The sequence below is a fragment of the Moschus berezovskii genome, chromosome 2, assembly GCF_049115385.1.
Source record: "Moschus berezovskii isolate FMDL1 chromosome 2, NW_MosBer_1.0, whole genome shotgun sequence".
Classification (NCBI taxonomy): domain Eukaryota; kingdom Metazoa; phylum Chordata; class Mammalia; order Artiodactyla; family Moschidae; genus Moschus; species Moschus berezovskii.
This window is the reverse complement of record NC_142461.1, coordinates 93,565,114-93,578,187: the sequence shown is the minus strand read 5'-3', so window position 1 is coordinate 93,578,187 and position 13,074 is coordinate 93,565,114. Positions and strand designations below refer to the sequence as shown.

At 37.8% G+C, this 13,074-nt stretch overlaps 1 protein-coding gene across 16 annotated transcripts in view; it reads left to right on the top strand.

Annotated features, from left to right (window-relative positions):
• NEB (nebulin) overlaps positions 1-13,074 on the top strand; it is a 216,973-nt gene that overhangs the window by 201,383 nt on the left and 2,516 nt on the right. For 3 of the 16 annotated variants that reach the window (XM_055398670.2, XM_055398669.2, XM_088829405.1), the window contains 12 exons: positions 1,032-1,124; positions 2,727-2,819; positions 3,721-3,813; positions 4,323-4,415; positions 5,948-6,040; positions 6,337-6,429; positions 6,741-6,833; positions 7,666-7,773; positions 7,878-8,061; positions 8,203-8,295; positions 11,343-11,489; positions 11,774-11,880. In XM_055398670.2, the coding sequence (XP_055254645.2) occupies positions 1,032-1,124; positions 2,727-2,819; positions 3,721-3,813; positions 4,323-4,415; positions 5,948-6,040; positions 6,337-6,429; positions 6,741-6,833; positions 7,666-7,773; positions 7,878-8,061; positions 8,203-8,295; positions 11,343-11,489; positions 11,774-11,880 (1,290 nt within the window). The remainder of the gene's footprint in view (positions 1-1,031; positions 1,125-2,726; positions 2,820-3,720; positions 3,814-4,322; positions 4,416-5,947; positions 6,041-6,336; positions 6,430-6,740; positions 6,834-7,665; positions 7,774-7,877; positions 8,062-8,202; positions 8,296-11,342; positions 11,490-11,773; positions 11,881-13,074) is intronic. The other 13 variants (XM_055398685.2, XM_055398684.2, XM_055398683.2 and 10 more) reach the window with 9 other exon arrangements.

The window sequence follows — 13,074 nt, the reverse complement described above, 5'->3', positions numbered from 1 at the left end:
ATAAAATCCCTTAATTTTAATTTAAAATAATATTTTAACACATTACCAATATATAATTTTCTTCTTATAAAAATACTAAATTTATAGAATGAAAATGACACCAAATGCTACCTCAGTTTTCAACCCAAATCTAATCTTTTAGTTCTGCTGTGAAATTTTAACTGTTTTTCCTAAAACATAGCTATTGATCATATTCCTTAAAAACCTATAATACTTAGTGTTTCCATACTCAAATCCTTGAATAACAGTAGATGTTTCTAACTGTTGTGGCACAAATCAAAAGTAAAATCTAACACGCCTTCAAAAGGACAATGTTGACTAGAATTCTATCTGTATTTATTATGGCTCTGTTTGATGTATTCTGTGTTTGTAGCGTTTCTTAAAAGAATGAGATTCTTGAACATTTTCATTCCAAAGACAACTTAGCAATTCACAGTGACTCAGAAATACAAGTTTACTTGGCTCAGCTATTTTTTTGTATATCACCAGAGATATAAATGGGTTTCTTTGGAATAGTTTCAGGGTCATTGAAAGCTAATATTTATTTAGCTTTTAATACTTATTTATTTTATTCCCCAAACCCTTTTCTTTTTGGTCTCCTGAGAATTACCAGCAGCTCATTATGCATATGAATTTCAATTAACTTGAGTACTATTTGGTAAATCCTAATCCTGCCTTTGAGAAAAGGCCTATATATGTATGGGGGTTGGCCACAAAGTTCACTTGGGTTTTTTGGTAATATCTTACAGAAAATCTGAATGAAATTTTTGGCAAATCCAGTAAGTGCCTCCTGCCTGTAATCTAAAAATTCTGTTGGTATTAATGCCACTTTTTTGTATGAGACAGACCTCATACTGTTTGTGATGAAATGTCCAAAGGTAATCTATACTTGTTCTATTTCTTAAATTTATTTAGGCCTATTTCATGTCATTAGGAAAACAAGCAAAAATACTTTTAGAGCCTACCTTAAAAGCTAAGTCTACCTATACAATGGATCCAGGCTGATTTGATTGTTGGTTTTATACACACAGATTCTGTACAAAGAGAACTTGAGCAAGGGGACTCCCCTCCCTGTCACCCCTGAGATGGAGCGGGTCAAGCGCAACCAGGAGAACTTTAGCTCGGTATTTGGGAGAAAGCTCCTTTAACTTTGTATTAAAAAATAATAATACCTTTCTATCAAAACTCCTTTTAGTCCCTATAAAATAATCAGTTTAACAAATTCTTAAAAAAAAAAAAAATCTCATCAACTGAATTCTTCCTTTTTCCAGATCTCTTACTCACCATTTGATTCTAACATTTTATATTTCCTATAACAGTCCCTTACAACTTTTCACAGGTTCCTTTCCATGTTTTATAGGACTTTTGAAGTTAATTGATATCCAAAACCCCAAAATACTATAGCTTTTATTTACTTAGAACTATTTTTATTTGCTGTGGCTGGGTCAGCATTGTAAGAAAAGACATAGGACTTGAGGCCCCATGTAGAAATAATGGCCCTTGCTGAGGACAGGGATTACCTTAACAGAGATCCTACCTTTTTAACAGTGGCACCAAGAGGGAAAATTGCTCAGAATCAGAACCCAAAGGAATCTTGATACTTGTTCCAAACAATACATTTCATCAATAGAAATCCAGATCTTCTGATTTTTAAAAAAAATATTTGAATTAGATAAGTTTGTTTTTCTTAACATTTTTTGTTGAAAACTATAATGCTCAATAGTCTGTGAAGCTTTTATATAAGGATCTTAGATTCACTTATGCCTGAGATGGAGAATCCAATGTCATTAGGAAAATTTGGCTGGATTCTTTTCTGGCGGGGGAAGGAGTAGAGCAGTAGGGAGAGAGGTTTCATCCAAAATGCTTAATTCTTCATTGAAATAATTATGTGAAGGAATCAAACTTCCAGATAATATCAGTAACTTTCTTTGATCCCACTGTCTTTTTGTGTTTTGTTTTTGTTTGTAATTACTATTTACTAACAATCTTTTGATTGTATTGAATTTTCAGTATAAATTGATATTTTTTGAATGTTTTATTTACTGTTTTCCCTATAGGTTTGTTATTATTATTCCTTCTTTTGGAAAGGTTTACATTAATATAGATGAAAATAACTTTTAAATAACTTTGAAAATTAGAGTAAGTATATTATTGTTTATATCTATTTGAGATATTAATGATCCTGATGATCCTGGACAATTTCTTTCATTTGTGTTAATTTTTACATAGGTTGCATTTAGGCAAAATTGTCCAGTAGTGCATAGAACCTTTAAAGATTCTGTATTTAGACTCAACCACGTGTATAACTTGAATTTACACAACAAAGATCTATTTCCTATATTGCATAGATTTGACCAGAAGTTTAAAATGTTATTCTGTAAAACAAATATTCTGTGTAGGGAAAATGAATATTTGCCCTCCAATTAAAAAATAACCTTTCTATGGTACACTATTTTAGTACTTTTATGAAATAATTTTTCTTAATTTTTAACACAGTCAACATTTAACATGAGTTAGCATAAAAGTTGAATAACAAATACACTGGCCCTCTAGCCAAGGAAATGTGGAACATGTTCTCATCCAGACCTGTGCTAGAAAAGACAGGTTGACTTGGTGAATTTGTCTTTCCTGTGTGATGTCTGTGTTTATAGGCTCCTTAAATAATAGCTGAAAGGGCTGCTTTGACTGCTCTTGTTCTTTTCTGGATGCTTTCTTATGTCGTACAGGTGTTATACAAAGAAAACATCGGGAAAGGGATTCCAATTCCCATCACTCCAGAGATGGAGAGAGTCAAACACAATCAAGAAAACTTTAGTTCGGTATTTAAAAAATAAACAAACAAAAAACCTTTTAACTAATTTAAAATCATTTTTTAAAAAGATTAATGGCTATATCTTAAAACCTAATCAACTTATTCCAGTAAAAACTGACATGTCTTGTTCACAACTTAATGCTGCCATTTCCTGTGAAATCAGTGTCCCCAGTTTGGTTAGACATTAATATCACTTAAAAAATGTTCAACATTACTTTCCAACCTTTAAAAACATAACATACCCAGTCTCTAAGCCCCTATATTTTTCCTGCTTTGGCAACTTTGAATGTAGAGTTTACAAAAATTTGTTCTGTAGATAAATATAAACTGTTGGCCTTATTTCCTATTCTAACCTTTTTGATCTCTACTGGTATTTGTATAGATATTTTCAAGTTCTTTTAGCATTTTGTCACTGTTCTCCATTTGCCTCAAGTATAATCCCTCGCAATATTTCACCCAAAAATTTGACTTCTTTTGAAAAGTCAACAAAAGAAGATCTGTGTGTATGTACCTTCAAATATGCAATGTTTATAAAACCTAAATATCCTTATGTGGTTGATTAATATTTCCAAAACAAAATAACTTCCTTGGTTCTCCTTCTGTCTCTGCCCTGTTTTCTCCCATCCTCATAACAAGCAGCTCATGGTTCTTTTCTATGGTGCTCTCCTTTGCTCAGCATTGCAGAGATTAGTTCAGCAACAAATCTTTCAAGTTTTTGCTGCTCCTTCCTGCATTCCCTTGCTTTTAAGGATGTCTTTAGGCTCCTACAGGATGGACCTAGAAGCTTCTGGTATTTTCCTTCCTCTAACTCATTCTCTTCCTCTCTGCCCTGCTACTTGCCACTGCTCTGCAAGAAGGGGAGAGTGGTTGACTGCTCTTTTTGTTCTGGATGCTTTCTTATCACACAGGTGCTATACAAAGAAAACCTGGGCACAGGAATCCCAGTCTCCACCACTCCAGAGATGCAGAGAGTCAAACTCAATCAAGAGAACCTTAGCTCGGTATTTTGGAAAGGGAAAAGAAGATGTCATTTAACCTCATAAAGAAATTGATACTTAACATTTTTTCTTCTTTTAAACCTACTTCCCTTCCTTTGCTTCTAATATACCTCACTTAGCAAAAGGACATTTCTCATTTCTGTGGTACTACTATGGATTCTTTTTCTAATTCTGATTTCTATTCCATCTAAAAATATTTTTTAAAACCTCTTTTTAGTTTGCTTGGATAACAACAAAACCACATTCTAACAGTCTCAAATCCTCATGTGATTATTTGGGAAGGTAATTCCACAGCTTTTCCCCAGCAGCTAAAGACCCTAGATAAAGTCAGTCTCCTTATCCCAAGAATGGCTATCGTTAAAGTTTTCGATGGCATCTTCTCAGCATATAACTCCTGGCTCCTTGGATTATTCTGTCGTTTGATAACAAGGAAGTTGAACTCACCCTTAAAGTCTCCCAGCAAATGAAATGTTACTTACGGTTGTTTTTCTGGATGCTTTCTCATCACACAGGTGTTATACAAAGAAAACATGGGCAAGGGAACCCCTTTACCTGTCACTCCAGAGATGGAGAGAATCAAACACAATCAAGAAAATATTAGCTCGGTACTTGCGGCAAGACAAAAACAACCAAACTATTTCTTTAATAATTTAAAATAATACATATTAATCCTACTTTTTAAAGATAACTGAAATTTTGTGAATTTCTTAATCACATTTATCCTTCTTCCTTTTAGGGCTACTCCTGGTCTTAACCTCAGAATAACAAGGTTGCTTTAATCCATTACTTTAAAGTTCTAATATCAGGAAGTAACAGATTTTCCAATAAGTCATCCTTTGCTCCTCTCTCCCCAAACTTAACTCTCTATCCATTATCTCTAAGGTCTCTTTGTTTTATGTATTTGTGAAAAGTGGGGAGTGGAGTAGTAGGTGTGACAGGATTCTTTCTGGAACACCAGAATTGCGATTTTATTGTTGTTGTTTTTTTTTTGCAGCTGACTTTAGGTTATAATTTCCCCCATCAGATTTGGACAAAGAGACCTTGGGAAAAATAACTCCTATCCTCTCCTTCAGGGATAATAACATAAATTAAAATCCAGTAGTGGTTTTGCCAAATCACTGTCCATTTACTTTAAAAGGAGTGTCATTTGAACTATTTTTTGCTTTACCAATGTTAGTTCTTTCTGTTCTTCTATCATGGTCTTTTAATGCTAATTTTAGTAAGCCACTTTCTGTAAGCCTGCGTTCTGTGATGTAAAGAGATTGCTGTGGATTGGGGTTTGTGTGGGGACATTACCTTACATACTAGAGAGGTTCCTCCGATACTGGAATATGGGACTACTGAGACTTTAGTGTGCTTCAGGGACACTACCCCAAGTCTCAGTCTCTCATTCTGTAGATCTGGCATGGGGCCAGACATTTTGCAATCCTAGCAAAGTCTCAGGTGATGTTAACCTTGTTGTCCAGGGACCTCAACTTTAAGAATCAATTCTTTGATAGAATTCTTCCTCTTGAATGACATAGCTCGAATCTTCTGTGACATCAAGAATAACACTGGTGACAGGGAGGCTGGGAATTTATCACAATGCATTACTGTTGTTTCCTGTTGACTAACCCTATTAGTGATGTGATTGCTGAAAACATATTTACTTACTGATAAGTATGAGGATGTTCTGAATTAAAGCAAGAGGCAGAACACAGATACATTTCCCTGATATATGTGGCAAAAGGGTCCAGTCTCCCATTCTGATTTAGGGAGCAGCCTTCACCTTCTGTGTTATTCAAGTGCCTGCTCCGAAGTATTCAAGCACCTGCTCCTAAGTCCTGCCAGATGATCTGTAAGGTGCTTGACATGTATAGATTAGTGGTAGAGTAAAGCTGGTCTCCCATCTGGGCCCTGGAACTAGGCACAAAAAACTATAGTTTTGTCTTTTAGGCCACAAGGATTTCAGGACAGGGTTCTACTCTGGAAATGTGCTGTAACTATTATCAGCTTACTTTGGAAACATATTTCTTTCCATCTAATCTTACTGCCCAAATAGTTTAGCAACCTGAGCCTCCTAACAAATGATCTGTTCTGTTTAATCTTTTGTAACTGTAATTCTTTTTTTCTTTTTGGATCCATTGGACTCACATAGGTTTTGTACAAAGAAAATGTGGGCAAAGGCACCCCAACCCCTGTCACTCCAGAGATGCAGAGAGTCAAACGCAATCAAGAGAACATTAGCTCGGTATTGTCTTGAGAAACAAAAGTGCTTTTCATTCTGCAAAGTAACCCCTGCCGTTTGACCTGCTCCTAACTCCATCCCAGGTTAAAAACAAACAAAATGCCAGTTTTTTTAGAATCTCCCCTAAACGACATACTACATTAACTGTTGCCATTAACTGTTTATTAAAGCTTTTTCTTGAGTTGTTCTCACTAATAGTAGTAGATAAAACCTGGGTTTTTCTCCCCCAAATCGCATTATATTGAATAGCCTGACTACTGCCTCCCAGTGACTTTCGGGTCCAACTTTGTATCTCACAGGTATTATACAAAGAGAACCTGGGGAAAGCCACCCCCACACCCTTTACTCCTGAGATGGAAAGAGTCAAACGCAATCAAGAAAACTTTAGCTCGGTATTTGAGAGAGGGAAAAAGAGACGGTGACACTTTTAACAAGCCTGGCAAACAGAGTTATACCACTAATTTACCTCTCAGTTTCCTCCAAACTTTTAAAATCCTTCCTTACCCACTTAAAAACCATACCAATCCTGCCAGCTCAAACTGATTTCTTTCTTCACCTTTTGCTTTATACCATAACATTTTAATGGCTTCTCTTCGTGAGGTGTTATAGAGTGTGACATAATTGACCATAACAACAGCTAGATGGTGGTTTTCAGAATTGGGTTTCTGCTCTCTGATATCCGATGCTCTCTTGGCTCCTCTAGGTGTTGTACAAAGAGAATATGAGAAAAGCAACTCCGACACCGGTCACTCCAGAGATGGAGAGAGCTAAGCGCAACCAAGAAAACATTAGCTCGGTATTCTCCAGGACTAAAAAGGAATAGTGCAACAACTTAGAAAATAACAATTTAACATCATAAACTTTCTCATTCAACTGAAAAACACACTAAAACAAAAAGAGAAACGCAACATCTTGAAAATAACATTTTAACACCATAAAAATGTGCATTTTTTTATCCCACTGAAAATTCACACTAAAATTAACACAACTACGCTTTTAAATTCCAAGTGATTGTACTAAGACATAACAAGTTAATTGCCAATGTTTTCTCTTCCCTTTTACTCTGAGGTAGTCTTACATAACTGACTGTAACATATTGACTTCCTAACATTCTCAATCTTCAGCAATCCTTTAAGATGCTTTATGAAACAGGTAATACTATGAAATGGATGCCTTACTCTGACTTCGATATTTTGGGTTTTTCATGTCTGAGACTTTGATTTCTGTATTAGCGCACTGGTTTATAAAACCCTTCAAAAAATGATCACTTATTTTAAAGGACAGTTCTTTCAAATGTATCACATATACCATCTAATGTACTGGTGCTACAATTCCCAGCAAATTCAAGAACAATTATTTTCCTTTCCTTTCAAAATTATACTTTGTCCCATCTCCTTTGAAAATAAAAGTTATGTTTTCAGAGTCAAAACAAATCCCTTATCTCATTCAAGCTCTGCCCATCTACCCTCTTGCTAGCAGTTCTGCTGTTACGGGCTTGCTGGGAATTTTTAGGTGACTCATGCTTCCCTCCCCAGCTCCCTTCACTTCCATCTGTTGGAAAGATTTTGAGAGTTCAGAATTAGAATGGTACCATAACTTGCCCTCATCCATGGTTTCTCCTCCATCAGGTGCTTTATTCGGATAGCTTCCGGAAACAAATACAAGGCAAAGCTGCCTATGTCTTAGACACGCCAGAGATGAGACGGGTGAGAGAGACCCAGCGCCACATCTCAACGGTGAGTCAGAATTCCTCAGATGGGGTGGGCAGCCTGTTGGAACAAGTGAGAAAGTGAATGATCACACCATCCTATTTTCACCAAATGAATTAATGACATTTCAGGTGAAGTATCATGAAGACTTTGAGAAACACAAGGGCTGCTTCACACCGGTGGTGACGGACCCCATCACTGAGAGAGTGAAGAAGAACACACAGGACTTCAGTGACATTAGCTACCGGGGTATTCAGAGGAAAGTGGTGGAAATGGAAAAGAAACGGAATGACCAGGATCAGGAAACTATTACAGGTAACTGGGATCTGGGGGGGGCGGGGGCGGGAAATCAGCTTTAAATTATTCAATCTGCCTGTGGTTGTTTAGGTTCATGTTTCGGTCTCCAAATTATCAGAGTCCGAAAACATCTGTGCTGACCCTTAATCTCGCTTTCAGGTTTACGTGTCTGGCGTACCAATCCTGGCTCAGTTTTTGACTATGATCCAGCAGAAGACAATATTCAGTCCCGAAGCTTACACCTGATTAATGGTATGTGATGCTGAAAAAGGCTTACGACACACACATCACGAGTTTGTGGGCTAGTGCCAGGGGCGTTTAGGCTCAAAGTTCGTCTCCTCCAGGGCTTTCCATTTCCTGAGTTGCTCATTCAGCATAAAAACATCTCCTCCACTAATGGGCTAAGCTCACTTTCTAGACAAGTTCAAATTAGGAAAACATTGTTTCACTACCTCAAGGTAGTCCCCTTCGGTCCCCATTGTAATTTTTTTTTTCCTAAAGAAAAACAGGTAGTAAAATTTTCTGTCGGAGAAATAATGACAATAAAATACGTAAGGAAAGGGAAAAAAAACGGGGTTGACCTTTAGCAACTTTCTGAACTCCCTTATGTCAAGGAAGATAGTCATTCACCAAGAGACCACATGCCTTCATACCCTTTATTCATGTTAAAAGTAAAATACGTAGTGCCTGCAAATCTCAAAGAATTTATACTCTACTCTGATGAATAGAAAGTGAAAGTGAGCTCGCTCAGTCGTGTCTGACCCTTTGCGACCCTGTAGACTGTAGCCCACCAGGCTCCTCTGTCCATGGGATTCTCAAGGCAAGAATACTGGAGTGGGTTGCCATTTCCTTTTCCAGAGGATCTTCCTGACCCAGGGATCAAACCCAGGTCTCCCGCATTGCAGGCAGACACTTTAACATCTGAGCCACCAGGGAAGTCCAAGACCATCCCCATGAAAAAGAAATGCCAAAAAGCAGAATGGCTGTCTGAGGAGGCCTTACAAATAGCTGTGTAAAGAAGAGAAGCGAAAAGCAAAGAAGGAAAGATATAAGCATCTGAATGCAGAGTTCCAAAGAAAAGCAAGGAGAGATAAGAAAGCCTTCCTCAGTGATCAATGCAAAGAAATAGAGTAAAACAACAGAATAGGAAAAACAAGAGATCTCTTCAAGAAAATTAGAGATATCAAGGGAACATTTCATGCAAACTTGGGCTCGATAAAGGACAGAAATGGGATGGACCTAACAGAAGCAGAAGATATTAGGAAGAGGTGGCGAGAATACACAGAACTGTACAAAAAAAGATCTTCATGACCAAGATAATCATGATGGTGTGATCACTCACCTAGAGCCAGACATCTTGGAATGTGAAGTCAAGTGGGCCTTAGAAAGCAGGTGATGGGATTCCAGTTGAGCAATTTCAAATCCTGAAAGATGATGCTGTGAAAGCGCTGCACTCAATATGCCAGCAAATTTGGAAAACTCAGTAGTGGCCACAGGACTGGAAAAGGTCAGTCTTCATTCCAATCCCAAAGAAAGGCAATACCAAAGAATGCTCAAACTACTGCATAATTGCACTCATCTCACACACTACTGATGTCATGCTCAAAATTCTCCAAGCCAGGCTTCAGCAAATATGTGAACCGTGAACTTCCAGATGTTCAAGCTGGTTTTAGAAAAGGCAGAGGCACCAAAGATCAAATTGCCAACATCCGCTGGATCATGGAAAAAGCAAGAGAGTTCCAGAAAAACATCTATTTTTGCTTCATTGACTATTTCAAAGCATTTGACTGTATCACAAGAAACTGTGGAAAATGCTGAGAGATGGGAATACCAGACCACCTGACCTGCCTCTTGAGAAACCTGTATGCAAGTCAGGAAGCAACAGTTAGAACTGGACATGGAACAACAGAGTGGTTCCAAATAGGAAAAGGAGTACGTCAAGGCTGTATATTGTCACCTTGTTTATTTAACTTCTATGCAGAGTACATCATGAGGGATGCTGGGCTGGAAGAAGCACAAGCTGGAATCAAGATTGCTGGGAGAAATATCAATAACCTCAGATATGCAAATAACACCACCCTTGTGGCAGAAAGTGAAGAGGAACTAAAAAGCCTCTTGATGAAAGTGAAAAAGGAGAGTGAAAAAGTTGGCTTGAAGCTCAACATTCAGAAAACTAAGATCATGGCATCTGGTCCCATCACTTCACGGGAAATAGATGGGGAAACAGTGGAAACAAGTGTCAGACTTTATTTTTTTGGGCTCCAAAATCACTGTGGATGCTGATTGCAGCCATGAATTTAAAAGACGCTTCCTCCTTGGAAGGAAAGTTATGACCAACCTAGATAGCATATTAAAAAGCAGAGACATTACTTTGCCAACAAAGGTCCATCTAGTCAAGGCTATGGTTTTTCCAGTGGTCACGTATGGATGTGAGAGTTGGACTGTGAAGAAGGCTCATCGTCAAAGAATTGATGCTTTTGAACTGTGGTGTTGGAGAAGACTCTTGAGAGTCCCTTGGACTGCAAGGAGATCCAACCAGTCCATTCTAAAGGAGATCAGTCCTGGGTGTTCATTGGAAGGACTGATGCTAAAGCTGAAACTGCAATACTTTGGCCACCTCATGCGACGAGTTGACTCACTGGAAAAGACTCTGATGCTGGGAGGGATTGGGGGCAGGAGGAGAAGGGGACGACGGAGAATGAGATGGCTGAATGGCATCACCGACTTGATGGACATGAGTTTGAGTGAACTCCGGGAATTGGTGATGGACAGGGAGGCCTGGCATGCTGTGATTCATGGGGTCACAAAGAGTCGGACACAACTGAGCAACCGAACTGAACTGATGAAGAGACCAGTAAATAGTAGTTATACCCTGAAATGAACAGTTTTAAAGGTCTTCACACAGACTGGAAACAGAGAGGGCATCTAAATAAATTTGGAAATCAAGGAAACTTTCTGGAGAAGTTGAAAGGTGGGATTTGAATGTGAACATCACTACCTGTTCGTTTTGGTGAGCCGGGAAAATGAGCAGGCTAGAGGGAAGAAACAGTGGTCAAGGACAGACTCAGGGATTGGAAGCCTGGCTATACCACTTAATGGTTAGGGGACCTTGGGTGATTAAACTCAACTAGAAAACGAGGACTCCCATGTACTATAGAGTTTTGAGGGTTTAATCCATGGAAATCTACTAAAAACTGTTTGATAATGAACAAAAACCAACTGAGATTCAATTACCATTAGGGATTACTGCTAGGAAAATTTTATTTCTGTCTGCTTTCTGATGGATTTATCTCCTTCAGCACAAGCTCAGCGCCGGAGCCGGGAGCAGTCTCGATCAGCCAGCGGGCTGAGCATCAGTGGTGGTGAGGAGAAGTCCGAGCATTCAGAAGCTGCCCACCTCTCCACCTACAGTGATGGGGGCGTCTTCTTCTCTGCAACCTCAACAGGTACGAGTGGATGGCCCTGACCTTGATAGCCATGGGAGCCAGCTCACTGGATGTTACTGTAAGAGATGCTTTTGAGTAGAAACAAAAAAATCTGGACCTTTTCTTCTAATGAGAGTCTAAAATTGTGGAGAGGTACATACAGTTAGCTATTTCATTTTCATTCCTTTCTTGGAAATCATTCTTTTTAAATTGGGGGGGAAGACACTGCTGCTCAGTTGCTAAACACAGAGTAAATGATATCTAGTCACATTTTCTCCTAGTGCTATTTTCCCCTTTCCTTTCAGGTTACAAACATGCAAGAACCACAGAGCTCCCACAGCAGCGATCATCTTCAGTTGCTACCCAGCAGACAACGGTATCCTCCATCCCATCCCATCCATCCACTGCTGGAGTAAGTAACCATCACTTACTCAAGTCATCCTTCTTTTCTGATATGTGATATAATGGTTACAGGTGTGCTGATCTTTTCTTTTTAAACCAAAACTTCTATTTTGTATAATGTTAATAGTAATAAATATCAGAGAACCTTCATTAACGACTCACATAACTAAAGAGCATTATTCAGAGATTTAAAACAAACACACGGACACATACAAAACACACAGAAAAACTAAAGCAAAATAATCACTGTGGGCTCATTAGACCCACCCGCCACCTTAAAGCAAAGCATCTGTTGTTTGGAATCATTCTTCCATAGAATGTGTGTGCACGTGTCACATATAATCTAGTCATGCCTTATATCTTCCCTTTTATGTACAAGAGATAAAGTCAAATCATGCTCACCAATTCACCAAACTATCTTAAAACTCAGTTTAAAACCCTGGATCTCTGGGGACTTCCCCGTCTGGTCCAGTGGTTAAGACTCTGAGCTCCCAATGCAGGGGGCCCAGGTTTGATCCCTGGTCAGGGAACTAGATCCCACATGCTGCAACTAAGACCTGGTGCAGACAAATAAATGAATAAATAGTTTTAAAAACCTTGGATCTCATAATATTACAACATAATATTATAACATATTCTTTACAATTGAAATGAACAATATCTGTATGAAGAAAATTTTTACTAAAGGACATAAAAATTGGTAAGTATTAAAACCTACTATAGTTCAGGAAGGGAATCTTGCAGTCATTTCTCCAGAAAAAAATCAATAAATTCAAGGCAATTCCAATCAAATCCTAGTACAATAATTATAAAAATTTTATCCATTAATCCTAAAATTTATTTGAAAGAGTAAAGATGTTAAGATCAAGCAAATTTTGAAAATGACAATAGGAAAGGACTTAACCATGAGTAAAATATGCTAGAAAGCTATTATAATTAAATATGAATTTAGCATGAGATTTTAAAACAAGTCCAAAAACAGACCCGAAAAGAGTTACAAATAAGCAGAGGAAAAAAAGCAAAATTGTAAAATACTACAGAAAAGGCTATTTTTACAACATTGGAGACGGGAAAATCTTCATCGGCAACTTCCAAAATCTAGCAATCTAAAGGAAAAGACTATAACAAAAAGAAATGTCAAACTTTGAGAAATTATACATAACAAAAGATTAATATCTAAAACCACATAAAGTATCCAAAATTC